General features: G+C 58.8%; 1 protein-coding gene across 2 annotated transcripts; it reads right to left on the minus strand.

The window, feature by feature from the left end:
- Positions 1-1733: 1733 nt before the first annotated feature.
- On the minus strand, positions 1734-16248 carry FADS3 (fatty acid desaturase 3). 2 transcript variants are annotated; one of them, XM_081281356.1, is made up of 12 exons: positions 15780-16245; positions 7726-7836; positions 7042-7239; positions 5971-6072; positions 5727-5849; positions 5381-5441; positions 4789-4865; positions 4235-4332; positions 3769-3865; positions 3557-3636; positions 3246-3371; positions 1734-2100 (listed from the first exon to the last, which is right to left on the minus strand). In XM_081281356.1, exons 1-12 carry the CDS (start codon positions 16002-16004, stop codon positions 2049-2051), a joined length of 1350 nt encoding a protein of 449 aa, XP_081137482.1. In that variant the 5' UTR covers positions 16005-16245; the 3' UTR covers positions 1734-2048. The 2 variants fall into 2 exon arrangements, with proteins under 2 accessions (XP_081137482.1, XP_081137483.1); XM_081281357.1 differs by lacking the exon at positions 7042-7239 and having other exon boundaries at positions 15780-16248.
- Between the last annotated feature and the right edge of the window lie 978 nt (positions 16249-17226).

The following is a 17226-nucleotide window of genomic DNA, read 5'->3' on the forward strand; positions in this document are numbered from 1 at the left end:
AACTTCCAGGCCCTGTCGCTGGTCTCTTGACCAGGAGCCTTCCTGCCGCATGCCTTTTCTTTCCCATCACTTCCAAAGTGGGACTACGGCTGGGGCTGAATCACTTCCCAAGGTCACACAGCTTTTGAGTCCTGGCAGAGGCTGGAATTGGCCCCCCACCCACTCCCACCTCTCCCAGTGACCTCTGTTCCCACACTAGAATTGGCCCCCCACCCATTCCCACCCCAGGTAAGAGCAGGTGGAAGCCACATGGAGTGGACCAGGGTGGGCTGCGTGGCACTGGCTGCTCATGAGCATCCCCCTCTGCTTCTGCCTGGCCCTGCTCAGGGGGCTCCCGCTGGCACCACCTTGGGCAGGGAGGGCGTGGGGAGCTCTGGGTTTTCCCCCAGCTTTCAGCAGTTAAAGACTCAGTCGACGTTCTGGGTGTAGAGACCATGACCTCAGGCTGAGGTGGCAGGGGGAAAGTCCTGGAGAACTTCCCAGAAGGCGAGACCCTGGGCAAGAGCCACAAGAACCCATGGAACCAGGCAGCACCTTCCCCACCCAGAGCAGGTGCCCAGGTGCCAGGGACTATCACAATCACCCGAACATTAGGGGCTTCAGGACCTGGAATAAAAGTCCAGAATCTCCCTGGAATAGATGCTCAGGGCTGCCTTATGGAGGGGATAGGGAGGGCATGTCCCCAGCTCCGTGCCCACTGAGGACCCCCACTAAGGATATAACCAGAAGTGCAGTACTTGTGTCCTTTCATCTCCCAAAGGGGACCCCAGCACAAACTAATAGGCACCCTAATAAAGAGTGGAGGACATTCCCTGCAGCTGGTGGGGTGACCTCTGTTCCCACACTAGAAAGGCCCTCAGAGAAATCCTAGCACAGCATCTCAGATTTTCTGTTGTTATTTAAGGCTGCCAACACTTCTCCAAGTATCCCTAGAGCTCAGCTCAGAGCGGAGGGGTGTGGCACTTCCCCTCTCCTTTCTTCTCACCTTCAGGATGTCCCAAGAGGAAACCCAAAGGCCTCCCCAGCTGGGGACATAGCTAAGTGTGTGTGTGCTTAGCACACGCAAAGCCCTGGGTCAGCCCTCCCCAGAACTGTCCCAACCCAGGACGTCCAGCCATACCCACTGTGCAGACAGGAGGCGAGGGCCAGTGAAGGGCAATGCCCTGCCCAAGGACAAGTTCCTGGACTCCTGGGGCTCAGGGGTGGGACTGTTGTGCCCTAAGGATCTGACTTATTCACTGAAGCAACAGCAGGCAAGCACCTGGCCCCAGGTGGCCACAGGCCACACTGCCCCTACCCATGTGATGCCAGGTGTGGTCCTGAGTGGGGCAGGTGGCCCACAGCACGTAGCCCTCTGAGCCCCCATCTCCTGGAGGGCTGCAAAACAAGGCTGGTGCAGGTCCAGGGATACATCAGCTGCCCTTCCCAGGCCCTGAAGGCGCCTGCTGACGTGGCCCTCAGCCCTGGGCCTTCGTCTGCTGGACCAGCCCCGTCCTGTCCCGCAGAGGAGTGAAATGAGCTGAAGTCCAGAAGGACTTGCCAGGTTGCTGGTGAGTGATGTGGATCTGAGACCAGCTGTCACCACCCCCAACCCAGAGCACCCAGAGAGGGAGGGGAACTCCTCAGCCACCAACCTCCCTGGATACCATGACACTGGATACCCAGGGCCAGACACCCATGGGGCGTCCAGGGCAGATTCCAGCCCCCAAACTCATGCAAACTCCACACTCTGCTCCATAATATATCTGGGTCGGTTTTTATATAAAAATAACAGTTTCCCCCATTTCTTGCTTTAGGAAAACATGCTGTGCTCCGGTGTGGCTTTAGGTCCCTCCCTCGACTCCTGGTCCTGTTGGGCCCAGAGCCACGCTGCAGAGCGGCTGAACAGGCAGGCAAGAGGGTGGAGGGAAAGACAGCAGGGCCTGCAGGACACACAGGGCATCTGGGCTGGGCACGGAGGGTGAGGCTGTCCGTCGGCCGGTCTGGCGGTCTGGCTCGTGGCTGCTGAGGCCCTGGCCCTTACCCCTTCTCTCCTCCGGGGGCTGCCCTCACTGGTGGAGGTAGGCATCCAGCCAGATGTCGCCAGACTTCTTCAGGGACCTGGGAGGTGTGGCGGGCAGAGACTCAATTACAGGACACCAACACCCCAGGCTCCCGTGGTGAGTCCCCAGTCTCCTGGGAGTCCCCTCCCCTGAGGCAGGCAGGTGAACGGGGCCAGGGAGCAGCTTGGGCACACATTAGCTGGATGGGATGCAGATGGGGGGATGTGGACAAAGCCAAGTCGGGGTAGGAGTCCCGGTGGGCCTGTCCCTCCTTCTCCTAGTTCCTGTGGCCCTCTCCTGCTGGACCTTGTGACCTAACACACCTAGGACATGGCCCACCAGGCACCTGAAGTCAGGCACAAGAGTCAGACATATCAACAACTCACTAGGAAACCCCGCGCCAGGGCTTACACAGTGCTCTGCTGAATGGCAACGGACTCAGAGGACCAGGCTGGGAGAACATGGGGAGACCTCAAGTCTGGACAGCAGCAGAGAACGGAGGGCATCCAAGCAAAGGGAACAGCGTGTGCCAGGGCCCAGAGGAGGAAGACCCGCGATTGATCTGTGTTCCCACCTCCAGGCTGCCAGGGCCTCTGCTCTGCCTTTCTGCTTTGGCTCTGGCCCACAGTGTGCTCCCAGCCACAGCCTCGTCCCAAGATGAGGCTCAGGTCCTACACGGCAGTATGCTCCTGCCTCGGGGCCTTTGCATGGTGGCACTCTTGGCCTGGAATATTCTTCTGCCAGATGCCCCAGGGCCAGCCCTCTCAGCTTCTCTCGTCTCTGCTCACAAGCTGGCATCTTGACCCCGCCCATCTGCCATCCATCCTGTAACTGCAACCCCTGCCTACTTTCTATCTCACCTGCTCCTGGGTTTTTTTTGTTTGTTTGTTTTGTTTTTTGCCAGAACACGTTCACTTTTTCTGCAGTTTGACTCATTTTTCTTTTAAATCACTAGAATGTCAGCTCCAGGAGGGCAGGGACCGCCTGTCTTGCTCACTGAGGTATTTATAGATGCTCCAAGAATTCTCACTGTATGAGTCAATGCTGAGAAGGGAGGAGGCACGGCTGACCCAGAGAGGCCTCGTCGCCAGCTCTTAGGGGGCCCGTGTGGACGAGGGGCCCGGTGCTCAGCAGCTGAGCTGGGATGGGGATCAGTGTGGCCCCCAGAACCTCCAGGAAGGAAGGGGCTGGGCAGAGCCTTACCCGACGATGTCCATCAGGGCGGTGAGGAAGGGCTTCACCTCATAGTGCAGGCCGTGCTTGGCACACAGCGCCTGGACCAGCGGGGCCACCCTGCGGTAGTTGTGCCTTGGCATGGTGGGGAAGAGGCTGGGGTGGGGGGACATGGCCGGCGTTTGAGCAGGGCTGGCAGAGGGAGCCCTGCCGCGCCTCACCTCCCCGGCCCTGCAAGCCCAGGACTCTGGTCTCGGCCTCCCCATGAAAGGTGGGGAAGGGGCTCCTGGCTCCGCCCCGGGGCTCACCCGCTACCTGTCAAGACCCGAGGTCTCACTCACTGGTGTTCAATCTGGAAGTTGAGGTGCCCGCTGAACCAGTCGATGAAGAGCGAGGGCTCCACATTGCAGGTGGCTGCCAGCTGCCAGGGGCAGGGGGGCGCAGGTAAGGGACGCTGGCTCAGGTCCTGCCCCCCGGGCCTGCCTTCCATACCTGGCTGGCCCCATCCCTCCCTGCCCACTGGGACACATCACCAGCCCTCCCCACTGCCCACCTGAGAGCTGGCCCAGTCCCGGTGCTTCTCGTGGCCGATCTCCTTGGGGATGTGGTTCATCTGCGTGATCCACACGAACCAGTGGCTCTCCAGGACCCTGTGGGAGAGTGCAGGCTGCAGTATGCCTGTCCCCAGCTTCCCCTGGGCGCAGTGGGGTCGGGGAATTGCTCCCTCGCGGGGGTTTAAAGCAGCTGAATGGAGCCGTGATCACTGCAAGGCTGAGCAGAGACTCCCGGCTCGTGGGGGTGGACACTCGGGTGACCCGCAAGCCGGGCTGCTTCCCCCCACCTGCCCACCCTAGCAGCCTCCCCTCATGTTTATCTGATTCCCCCGACAGCCCAGGGCGGTGGCACTGCTGTGGGTTAGGGTGGTGGAGGGGTGGACGCTGCCCAGGAGGACTGTGGTCAGGGCCGCCTGCTGCTTGTGTGTGACCTCCCCACTCCCACCATCCTGAGTCTGGCCATACCTGACAGCAACAAAGAGAAGCAGGGCCCCAGGGACACCGTAGAAGGGGACGTAGGACAAGAAGAAGCGGGAGTAGAAGCTGGCAGCCCAGAGCAAGTCCTGCAGGGGGTGGAGGCAATGCTGAGCGGCCTCCAGGGACGAGGTCTGGAGGCCGGCCAGCGGGAGGGGGTGGGGGAGGGGCCGGGCCATCTGACCTTCAGCTTCATTTGCCTGGGAGCCCTGGATAGGCCACTGCCCCTCCCTGGGTCTCTACTTTCTCAACTGGGTGAAAGGACAAGGTCCCTGTGCTGTCAGCTCACAGGGCTGACCACGGAGGGGAATGCTATCATATGCCTGCCTGGGACAGACACCTGGCACCGTCGGCCCAGAGACCTTTGTGGACGCCCCTACAGAGACACACTCGGTGCCTCTGTGGACGCTTGCTCTCTCTGCAGGCTACACAGTCAGGCAGACACTCGCTCCCCACCCCCATGCACCCCCATGCGTGGGTACCCCTCTGCACTGGGGCTGAAGCCCTGCCCCGGCTGTCCACTGGTCCTGAGCATCCCCACTCACCGTCCACTGCAGGCACACCAGCATGTACGCCAGATTCTCCACTTCAAAGTTCACCAAGGTGAGCAGCGGCGGGCCAACTGCAAGAAGGGGCAGAGAGCAGGAGCAGGGCTGGGATATAAGGAAGTGGGCAGAGGGGGCTGTACCTCCACACACACCCCTGGGATGCTGGCACTGGTCCCGTCCAGCTGGGTCGACCCTGCGTCGTCACCCACAAGGCTTGGTCCACACTTGTTCCCTCGGCTCACCCCTGTCCTGCCGTTTCCTGACTCCCACGTCAGGGAACAGCCCCACACGCTCCTGCCCTTGAATCCTCACCCTGTCCCTGTTTGCCAAAACTGCCCAAATGCTCTAGGGCTCCAGACCACCCTATGTGAGGGCAGAAGGGAATCCTGGCTGGGGCCTGGAAAGTTCCGTGCAGGGCTTGACTGAGGTGGGGGAGCAGCCAGGCAGAAGGCTTGGTGCTGGGAGAGGGAGCCCAGGCTGCAGGCCTGGAGCAGGCAGGGCGTGAGCGCTGGGACGGCAGGGGGGACAGTGCAGACTCAGGCGTGGCCCTGCCACGTCCCCACCCCTAGAAGGACTGATGCACACTCACTCAGGAAGAAGTACAGGTGCTGGTGGTTGTAAGGAAGGTATCTGCGTTTCTTCTTGCCGTACTGTGGAGACAGGCGGCGGCTGGGGAGAGCAGCTCTCCAGGCCAAGGTCAGGGGGCTGGCTGGGGCCAAGGTCAAAGGCAACTCTAGATTCTAGCAGCTGGGCTCCTGGTCCCAGCTGGGTAGGAGGTGGGAAGGAAGGGAAGCACCTGGGACAGGGGCTGGGACTGGAGCTCGAGTAGGGATGAGGGCAGGGGCTGGAAGGGGCCTCCGTGGGTAGCTCAGTTGCTGCCAGGTCCCTTCAGCTGCAGGCCTGGCCTAAGAGTGTCCATGTCCCTCCCCACCCACCTCGACAGACGACTCCCCCAGGAGGAAGACAGGTGCCACGGTGACGTCTGGGTCCTTGTGGAAGATGTTGGGCTTGGCATGGTGCTGGAAGTGGCGGAAGTTCCACCAGTGGGCAGAGAAGCCCTAGGGGAGAAGGGGCTTCAGGGGCAGGGCCAGGCCACGCCCCCACTGCACCCACACAGCTGGGCAGGCCCGGCGCACTGCCCTCCTTGGGTACTGACCACCATCCCACCAGGGCCCTCACCTTCAGCTGTCCCATCACAAACTGCTGGGCCACGTGGTTCCACCGGGACTTCCTGAAGATGGAGGCGTGACCCAGGTCATGCTGCAGACACCAGCACTGGGCCTGGGGAGAGGGGCAGGGTCAGCGGAGAGCAGCATGGGACCCCAGCCCTGAGCTGCGGCTCTTCTAGCTCCCAGGGCTATGCCCACTGCAGATGCTGCATCACTTAGACGTCCCTGGGGGCCATTTCCTGTTTTCACAAACCAGGGTAACTGAGTGCTGGCAGCGGTGAAGGGCCTTGCAAAGGTCAGAGCCCAGCCTCAAAAGCAAAGTTTCTCTCCAGCCCTCTCCTGCCTTCCTGTCCCCTAAGGCAAGCCACAGAAGCTGCCATGTCCCAGGGCAGGGCACAGAAAGCAGAGCCCCTCCCCTGTGAAGCCCAGCTTCGAGGCCTCACGATAGGACTCTCAATCTCCCTGACTTGGAGGTGGCCACAAAGAACTGCTCTGACCCATCTTATCCAACAGTGGATCCTAAGACCCCCACTTTCAGAAAGGGCCCTGTCTACACCTGGGAGGGAAGAATGCTGCTCAGAGAGGCCCTGGAGAATCTGGACAGGCCTGGCTGGGTTTCCCTACTCGTCCGTCTCCATTGGCTCTACTCTTCCTGTCCAGTTCTACACGGCTGCCCTGCTGCACGGACCCCAAGTGTACAAATGGGGAGTTTGCCCCGGTCTTTGGTTCTTCCCTCTGAAGACTCCCTTGTCCCATAAAATGATGAGCAAATAAATTTGCTTTTCTCTCGTTAACCTGTCTTGTATTACAGGGGCCATGACCTTTATGGTGGGCAGGAGGGATCATCCTTTTCTTCCCCTACACAAGTCTGTCCTGGGGTGGTAACCTTGGGCTCTCTGCCCTGTTCCTACACAGGATTTATTAAGCAAAGAACTTCCTTGGCTCATGGAGACCACGGCTTGACCGCAGGCAATCCCCACGGGCCGCGGGCAGCTCACTCTTTGGTGTATCCATTCACACAGCAAATACGTTCCTGCGCCCACATGTGCTGGGCCTCTCTGTTGGGTAGCCCGGGGATCACCTGGGAGACGGCCAGGATGAGGGCAGCAAGGGTGCTGGGCACCCAGCCAGGGCCCAGGAGGTAGACGATGAGCCAAGCCAGCACCTCCATGGCCAGGATGTGGCCCAGCAGGAGGGCGAAGAAGGTGGGATCAGCCTCGAACAGCTTCATGTCCTCGGCTGCTTGGCGCAGGGCTCGGAAGTCCTCAATCAGCTGGACCTGCCACGGCAGAGTAACCGCTGAGCTGAGGTGAGGCCTCCCCAGAGGCCTCCCACAGCTCCCAGGTCCCAGCCTCTCCTCCTGGAGCCTGGCCCAAGAGGTGAGGGCAGAGGGGAAGGATGGAGGCACGGGAGCGCCTGGCCAGGGGGTGAGTTAGGGGCCTGACCGAGGACCAAGTTTCCCCCTCCGCTCAGAGTGTGGGGTGGGTGAGAAGCAGAGAGCCAGAAACAGGAGAGGAAACCCTCAGAACTCAGCTCACCCAATCCTGACTGTAGCGGGGGCCGCCAGGCCTGGGGCAGGGAAGGGCCTCCCCTGGGAACGCACAGCAGGCGCCTGGCCAAGTCTTATCTGGAGCCCGGACTTGTGCAGGACATGGCTACAACTGTGACTGTCTGCCCAAGCCCCGGGGGCAAGCCCAGCTCTGACCCTGCATCCCCCAGCATAATGTAGCGGTGTCCCCAAGCCCTCCAGCACTGTCCCCCTCACATTCTGAGGTCCGTCCTGGCTGGGCTCTTCTGGGGCCAGCTCTCCGATCAGCAGGGGCTGCAGGAACTTGCGCACAAAGTTGAGATCCTGGTGGAAGGCACGGAAGGCGTCCTGAAGGAGAGCAGACAGTCAGGTGGACAGACAGACAGACAGCTGGAGTAGCACCCAGAAGCGGCTGGCAGAGACAGGGCGGAAAGGCTCTTGATGGATGGGCAGACAGACAGACAGGCAGATGGAGAGAAAGTCAGCGGGCTCTTCAAGAGCCAAGAGGACCAAGGGGACCAGGCGTGCCTGTGAGCCCTCCCTGGGGCTTCCCAGGCCCTGGGTACCGGCTCAAGACCCCTGGCCTGCTGTGCCCCATCTGCTCTGCCTGGCGCACAACATTCTCCAAACATGGCTGAAAGGATGAAAATCCGGTTTACAGAGAGACAATCCCTGGAGGGCTGATTCCTTTCATGAAAGGGTTTGGCTCTTCCAAAAAGCTTTCTCTAAATTATACCCTTTTATTTTTTCCCAGTCTGGGGATGGGACCCAAGGACATTCTACCACTGAGCTGCACTCCCAGTCCTAAGACAGCGCCTTGCTAAATCGACCAGGCTGGCCTTGAACTTGTGATCCTCGTACCTCAGGCTCCTGAGCAGCTGGGGTTATGGGTGTGGGGAGCCTTGTAATTAAGGACACCTGGGCTCCTGAGTGGAAACTATCAGTGGCGGGACACAGAGTTCTTGGGGTGTACAAGGAAGGATACTTGACTGGGTAAACACATTTGATTTAAAAGTAACAGAAAGTACACTTTTTTTTAAGTTAAAAAAAAAAAAGAAGAATCTAACATTCCTGTGATTCTGAGTAGTAGCTGGAGTGGGGGTGGGTGCCATGGAGGAGAAGGAAACAAAGAGAGGGGCTGAAGGACAAGACAGAGGGGGACGAAGATAAGGAGCTGGGGAAAGAAGCCGTCAGGAAGCGGCAGCGCTGATGGGCGGGTAAACGTGAACTTCACACAGCGGCTGGCTCAGCCTTCCTGGTCGCGGTTGGTATTGCACTTGGCACAGACCCTGTTTGTCCGTGGTATTGTATTTGGCCCATTAATTGTTCACAGCTCTCGGATGGATTTTTATTTAGCTTTCAGAGCCTCCCTCTGATTGGGCGAGGCACAGCCAGACAGCAGGCTGGACTACACTGCCTGGGCAGAGTGTCCCCTTGGGCCCGGGAGAGGTGACTGAAGGGGCCCCCAGACGCTGAAGGAAATAAGTACCTTTGAGGGAGGCAGGTGGAGAACAGGGGCCTCCTGCTGTCCTCTTGCTAATAAGCCTACCAACGTGTGCAGGTGAGAAGTGGTGTCTTTGGCCACCTCACGGGGACAGTGTGACAGTGCTAATTACCCTTATCTGATCACTGTACATTGTGTAGGTGTGCTGAAATATCACACTGCACCCCTGAATATGTGCAATTATTAAGTGTCAATTAAAACAGTCAATGAAACTGAAAGTGATAGGACATCACTGCCAGGCCAGCCCTGCACCATCCAGGAGAAAGGAAGCACCCAGGCCCCTGCCAGCCGCCATTTAGAGGACATGCATGGACAGTCCACCATCTCCTGCCCTCTGCTGCCTGGGCCCTGGCTCTCTGGGGAGCTGGGGTTGGTGAGGGCAGGGGAGAAAGGAGGGAAGACTGTTCCTGGGGATTTGCTGCCCTGCCCACAGTGTGACCTTGACCTAGTCCACTGACCTACTGGCCTTGATTTCCTGAGTGAACCAAGGTAGCCAGACTTCAGGGCCCTTCAGGTTCAGGCTGCTGAGCATTACATTTTTCGGTGTACTGCTCACTGGCATTAAGTATGTTCACCTGTGCTGGGTAACGATTACCACTGTCCATTTCCAGAACTTCACCTTTCCCAGCTGAAACACTACCTCCCCACTCTCTCCTCCCCAGCCCTGGCAAGGCCCACCCTCTTCTCTGTCCCTGTGAGTCTGATTACTCTAGGACCTCTTGTAAGGGGAGCTGGGTGCTCTCTGTTCTTTTGCAAGGCTGTGCCCTCCACAGGGCACACACATGCAGACCCACCCACCCAAACACCCCTGCAAGTCAGATCTGGACTCCTGGAAGCAGGCCCAGTCACAGCCCGCGTGAGCACCAGGCCTCGACACACGACGTGCACACGCTGGCCTCGCACACACACAAGCCTCTGGTCCCAGGATTTCCTCCCTCCCAGCCCTTCCCTCCCACTCCCAGCCCTTCCCTCCCCCTCCCATCTGTTCTGTGGCCACCACCTTGAGCTAGAAGCTGAGTGCTGGGCATGCATCGACCTCCTTGGTCCTGTCTGACCCAGGCCTGCATAGGCACCGAGGGGGTGCACCAGTCCAGGCCTGTCCAAGGGTCTTCCAGTCAAGTCCATCCCTTAGAGGGGAGGTGTGAGCCTCCTCAGGGCAGGTCAGAAAATTCTAGGGCAATGTGGTCAGGGCTCTAGCAGATCTTGGAGAGTAGCCTGGGCTACAGGGCTGGGTAGGCATCGTGGTGCCTGCACTTCTTGAGAACCAGCAAGGTAGGACCCCCAACCAGACCAAAGCCTGATAAACCGGCAAATGGCCTTTTCTAGGTCATGTGACCTACTAGTCCTCTCTGGGCCTCTGTTCAAGGACCCAGGGGCCATGCAGAAATGAAGACTCAGAGAGGTTAAGCCTCTTACTCAAGGTCACACAGCTCCATTTGACTGATACTAGATCAGAACCCAGGGCTGACTGTGAAGCTGTGCTTGTGGCCACTCAGCAGTCTCCATGGGGCAGCCATTCCTGGGCTAGAAGGGAGGCAGTGAGCCTCCTGGGTGGGGTGGGGTGAGGCCAGTCATTATCCCGAGTGGCCAAGGACACAGTTGCTGGAAGTTTGAGGTGTGGTGCATGGGAGAGCAGTTCTTGGGCCACGTCAATGGGTCTCAAGGAACTGCAGGAGCCCCCGACCCGGCCATGTACCCAGAAACATCCTTCTAGGAGAATGTATCCAAACCCTAGGACCCCTACCTGGAGGTACCATTTAACTGGGGAGGAGAGTGGTAGGGATGCCTGTCCAGGTCACTTAGTAGTGGCAGAGCTGGGATTCAAATGAGAGTGTGACGCTCATGCTTCCTCAGCATACGGCTAAAACCCAGCCCTGCCGGCCCTGAAACCTCAGAGGGGCGTGGCTGACTCCCAGGGCCCCTGCCCATGCCCTCCACGTAGCGGCTGGCGGGGGTGTTGAAGGGGACAGTCTGGAGCCGGCCTGCCCAGGATGGAGCCTGAGATACCACTTAGGAGCCAAGGAGCCCCAGAGAAGACTGCACCTCCTTCCCCACATTTCTTCAGGAACCATTAAGGCCCATCTCACGGGCTGCTGGGAAGACAGAGTTGGCACAGGTAAAGCCCTCAGAGGGACCTGGTGGCAGCGAGTGCTCCACAGCTGGGCTCTCATCTGAGCCCCTGGTCCTGATGACCTTTTCCTGAGTCCACTTAGAGTTCAGAGCCTGCTGACACGGGCCTGAGCATGGGCAGGAGCACTCCATCAAGTCCCAGCCACGCCTCCCGCCAAGGGAGAAGGGTAAGCAGCCTCCTTTCACCCAGAGATGGCAGGGGAGGGAGGGAGTTTTGGTCACTGGCCAAAGCACAGAGAACATTCCAGATCAGTCAGGAAGTTCAGCAGTGCAGGGAATGCATAGAGCTGCTGGGGTCTGGGTGGTCTGGACCTGCCTCCTTAGGCCTGTGCTGGAGATGGGGGTGGAGTTGGGGTCTCCAAGGACACCCCCCCGGAAACTTGGCTCTCTGGCTCTGCTGGGTGGAGGACGGAGCAGGAACTCAGGTCACTGAAATGCCCTCCCCCTCCTCCCCACCAGAACATCACTTTTACAGATGGGGAAACCGGGGCTCGAGAGGAGGAAACGAGGACACTGCTCCGAACGTGGCACCTCCAGTTCCAGTCTGCGCAGCAGCGCTCAGCTGAGGGCTGGTACCCCTGTCTCCCAGCACCCCTGGCATCCCAGTGAAGGGTGGGCATGCACGAGAGGTCCTCCTCCAGCCAGCACCCTTGATCCCACAGGTGCAGATCACAGTGCTGGCCCCAAAGCCATCAGGCCCTTGGGTACTTGGTATTCTCTCCACCAGTGAGTTGTGGCTCTAGCACTGGAGCTCAGCTGGAGCCTTAGGTATCCTCAGGAGGGAGCAGGAGGGCTGCCTGACACACTAGGTCACCAGCATTCCCACCTCTGCACTCGGCATTCCTGACAGCGTGGGAGAATCCTGACTCCTCCCCGAGTGGGGGGAGGGAGTACTGCCTCCCCCCAGGGAAGGAGGCTGGGTGGATGAGGACATAGCCAAAAATGCCTGCCAGAGACCACAGCGGCCACACTTCACAGGGAGTGGCCATTCAGCAGCAGAACTTTCAAAAAAGCCAGGATGGTGGGTGGGGCCAGAGAGTGGACACTGGGTTTCAGATGGCAGGAGCCACCTTGTTCTCACTTGGCCTCGGACCTGCCTAGTCCTGGGCCTCCCCCTCTACAGCTCCCACCCAGACACAACCACACCTCCCAAGCCCAAGGAGGAAGGCCCTGGCCTTTCAGGGTCCCAAGAAGGTCCCATTACATTACTTATTTTTGGCCTCCACCCTCTCACCTGCAAAATAGGGGAACAAGAGGACCCATTTTATAAAATTGTTTAGAAAATTAAATTAGTTACCAAGCCCAAAACTCTCAGAACACTGCTTGTTCAGTAATTGTTGGCTGAAATTACTATGACACAGCCTCTGGTGGTAGCACTGGCCACCCCCACCTCCAGCTGAGTTCAAGCCCAGCAGGCTACTTAGAGGGAGGATCCCAGGCCAAGGGGCTCAGAAGGTCTATTCAATCTGCAGCAGTTAGTGCTTTAGCCCAAAGGGCACAATGGGGTGCTGGGAAACCCCTCATCTTTCCCATGGAGCTATGGGCAGGGAATTCACCACATGTATGTGTACAAGGCTTATTGGCCCATGGTGAACCATCACACAGCTGCCCCATACCATCTATCATCACAGAGTGCCCAAGATGAAAGTATTCTGATCCCCACTACACTGATGGGACAAGCAGCACCCAGAAGGGAAGAGTCACTGTGTGAGCCCAAGACAGCTCCCTGTTGAGAGACAACTCAGAGCTAACTCGAGGGGCTCCCACTAGTATCCCTGTGTCCACAGCATCTCTTAAACTCTTCTCTGGCCACACTGCACTTTAAGGTCCAGCTGAATGGTCACTTCTTCTGAGTGGCCTCCCTACCATCCCTTCTCTCAGCCCCTAGCTCTTTTCCTAGAAGGTTCCGCCTTTCCCCTCTCCATTAAGAATCAGATTCCCATGGCTCCCCCTCCTAAGAGAATAAAGCAAAGTCCGTCCAAGGGCATGAAGGGTCAGGAGGAGCCCTGGTATCGCTGCCTCTTGCACTCGTACCCCCACCACTGGTATCTACTGCCACCATGGTGCATTCCTTAGATATAAGAAGTATGATCCCACCCCTGAGCCTTTTCTCTAGTTGATCTCTCTGCCAAGAAATCCTTCCCTGCAGAGGTTTTGTTCATAGCTGCATCCTGAGGCTCATAAAAGCTCACTGATGGATATAAGGATCCAGTCACTAAAGAATGAATGAATGATGGAAACAACATGCAGTCACTATGTGGCGAAGAGCATGGCTGTGTGTTCAAATGCCAAACTTGCCACTTAATTTCACTTTGCCTCCCTGAGCCTTGCTTTTCTAATCTGTAAAGTGGGAATAATAGTAACAGTGCCTGTCTCATGGGAGTATTTTAGGATTAAAAGAAAGTATTGGGGGCTGGGGATATAGCTCAGTTGGTACAGTGCTTGCCTCACATGCACAAAGCCCTGGGTTAAATCCCCAGCACCACAAAAAAAAAAAAAAAAAAAAAGAAAAAGAAAGAATTATTATGGACAAGCATTGAACTTAGAATCTGGCATATAGAAGGTAGTAGGTACCTGGCTCTTATATACTCCTGATCAGAAGTGGCTGGGCCTCAGCCCTCTCTGGCTCGCTGTGCTAGTCCCAGGGTGCCTATGATAAACCTGGCCCTGGGCCCAGAGCTCTTTCCCCAGGGCACAAGGCTTTGTATCCCAGGATGGCCACAGGCTGACTTCATGGCACAGGAACTCTGGGAATTTCCTGGCAGGAAGGCTTCTGTTGCCTGGACATGAGAACAGCTGATGGGCTGGTGAGAGGTCACTGCCCCACCCCCATCATCTGAGCTCCAGGGTCTGGGATGGGGCATCTGGGCTCCATTATACAGGGCACAGGGCTGGTCTCGCCCCCAGATGTGGGCCCATCCTGGACAAAGACCGGGGTACCCCGCACCCAGCCACTTCTCAACCCCTTTGGCCTGAGCAGACCAGGTATTTCCGGCAATTCCAACCAGTGTCTGGAGCCTTGAGGGAGATGCATGATGGCCTCCAGCACCCCCTTTCTATTATAGACAGGGTTGGAACCAGATAAGGCTCCGAGAAAAGGCCCAGCTCTGTCACAGCCATCCTACTGCATTCTCCAGTGTGTGGGGCATGCTCACCCTGAGGAGCCAGCAACATGCATTGCACATAGGAACTACGTCATGGAAGCCTTGGGGCCCCAGAGTCGAAGAGGCACGGTCCTACCCACGCCCCAGATGAAAAAACGGAGGCTCAGGAGTGGCATGCCTGGTTCAAGGCCATTCAGAGCCTCCAAAGGCCGACTCAGGCCCAGAGAGCCAAGAGATTTTTTTTTTTTTTTAAACAGGACTTACTGGCTATGAATCAATGACAAAACCATCAGATGGAGGCCTGGCACCAAGCAGGAAAAAGTGATTAACAAGTGTTCTCTGTAGTCCTTCCCTCACCTGCCCCCACCCTGGCCTACAGGTTGAAAAGGCCAGAACAGGCATTCATAACAAGACCCTTGAAGGGTGGCCACAGCTCTGGCAGTGGGGTTGTGACACCTCATGCCTGCCATTCCCTGGCAGAATCACACATAAAACCACACTTACAACTGTGTGTGGGCACACATAGAGGCCTGCACGTGCCCACACACTGACTGGCCCACAGGCTGTTTCAACCCATGACTATGCAGTCCCCCTAGAATTTCAGGAGACTCCTCACTCTAATCCCTCAGTTCCCTGGGTCAGGAGAGGGAAGACAGGAATGCTGACAGTCCTGGCCAAGGCTGAATCTCCTCTCCACCTAAAGTTCGGCCATTAGGGATTCATTCCCTCAGATCCCTACCTAGAATTCTGGACTCTCAAGGACAGAGCACTGTGGCCTCAATCCCTATTGTCCAAGGTGGGGGATAGGGGAAAAGAGCTGGTAAGACCTTGGACAGGCTGCGCCACTGGTGGCTGCTCCAGCCGGCCGGCCCTGTGGGCAGGGCCACATCCCTCCTTGTCTAGACATGGGCTGGGAATGGGAAGACAGGGTCCCCAAGGGCCAGCCTATTCCTGGGGTGACTGTGCTTCCCAATAAGGCCCACCCTGCCTGGCTGGCAAAATCCTCCCACGTGCAGCTGCCAGCCCAGCAGAGGTGAGTCACCGGCCCTCCAAGCGCTTCACAGCAGCTCTGAGGAAAGCCACAGACCTCCAGGCCCTGCCCAAGCTTTGCTGCCCAGCCCCCAGCCTCTAATGGCACATCCCTGTCGGCCTCTAGGGACCCAGGCTTGCCCCTAGCAGCCGGCAAGCACCCGGCAAGCACCCAGCAAGGCTGTCCTGGCCTGGGAGACCCAAAACGGAGACACTAATCTCAGTGCAACACGGAGGGTCCTCACCTAGGGCCGTCTCTGCCGCCATGGCACACCCACCTCTTAGGCCCCTTCCTCCCCCACGCAGACCTGCTCCACGGCCTGACAGTCTTCCAGGCAAGGAAGTGACCTCTTTACCCTACATCAGGCCCCGGGTTCCATCCCAATTCTGGATCTCGGGTGTGGAGGTCAGAGGTCAAAGAGGGGAGGAAGGATGAGAGGGCCGCGCAGATGGAACCCGGCACAGTGCCAGACCCAGGTCCCCGCGAGAGCCAGGCTCCCCCCTGCCACGGTGGGCTTCCTTACCGTGGCGTCCTCCGCGCCGTGGTGGCCGATGAGGCGGCTGCCCCCTGGGTGCCGCTGTGCCCAGCGACTGATGTCGTAGACGCGGCGCTCGATGACCAGCCACTTGTCGCCCGGCAGGTCGTGCTTGCGGATCTGCTCCCAGCGGTAGACGGGCAGCGGCGCCCCCGGCTGAGCGGGCCCCTCCCGCGGCCCCGGCTCCCCGCCGGGCTCCCCGACGCCGCCCATGTCTGCGCGCAAAAGTCCTCGGGAAGCCGGGACGCGCCGAGGTCCGAGCGAGACGCCGAGGGAAGCGAGGTCGCGCTCCCGGGGGGCTTCCTCCGCCGCCGCCGCCCCTGCCGGCCCCGCCCTGCCGCTGCGGCCGCCGTACGAGCGTGCGCCTGCCCGGCTCTCGGCGCAGGGAACTTTTCCCTCCCTTATAACCGCGCTGACAGCGCTCGCCTCGCCCGCCCCTCGCCCCGGCCCCCGCGCCGGCCGCCCAGCGCCCGCTCCAATCCGGACCCGGCGCCTCGGCCTCCATTGGCTGGCCGGGGAGGGCGGGGTCGCGGCGGGCTCCCCCACCCGGAGGGCCGCGGCCACCACGCCTGCCCTGCCCCCGGGGCACCGTCCCGCCCCCAGCTCCGGCGACTCGCCGCTCGGCCGGCCGAGGAGGGGGAGGGGGACTCAACAGTCACCCGCGTCCTTGCGCAGAGCCCGGACGCGCCCTCGGGGCCGGAGAGGGAGCGCAGGTCTGTGCCTAGCTGGGCTGGGGATGGTGGCTCTCCGGGCTTCCAGCCGCGCGTCCCAGAACCTTAAATCCCATAGGCTTCAAACAATGGGACTCCAACGTCCAGACTGTTTCTGTGACCAGCTGCTGGACCCGGCAACCTCTCTCCGGGCTGCAGGGCTGGGAGTGCCCAGGAGTGGCCGCCAGGGTGGAAGAGGTTCGAACAGAGGGCACCCTGGAGTGCTGCCATTCAGGGGGCGAAAGAACATCCAGTGCTAGGCTGGATGGCTTGGATGTCACTACATCCCACTCTTCCCCCCACACCGTCCCATTATTTTACTTAAGCTGAAGTTCTTTGGAGAATGTAGGTAGATCCCCAAATTGCTCTGTTTCTTGGAGGTACATACTTGGTGCTAAAGGTTAAAGGTTCACACCAACATGAGAAAGCACTGATCCAGAACAATGGCTGTCAAACTTGAGTGCCCATCAGAACTAGCTGGAGGGCTGGTTAAAATACACACTGTGGAATCTGGCTTGGTGGCTCCTGCCTGTGTTCCCTGTCACTTGGGAGGCTGAGGCAGGATGATCCCAAATTGGACGTCAGCCTGAGCAACTTATCAGACTCTGTCTCAAAAATAAATAAATAATAAATGTTACAAGACTGGGAATGTAGCTCAGTGGTAGAGCACCCTGGGTTCAATTCCCAGGACTGCAGTGGGTGGGTGTATACAGATTGTGGGGTCC

This window comes from Spermophilus citellus (assembly GCF_964194105.1).
Source record: "Spermophilus citellus genome assembly, chromosome: 2".
Taxonomy (NCBI): Eukaryota; Metazoa; Chordata; class Mammalia; order Rodentia; family Sciuridae; genus Spermophilus; species Spermophilus citellus.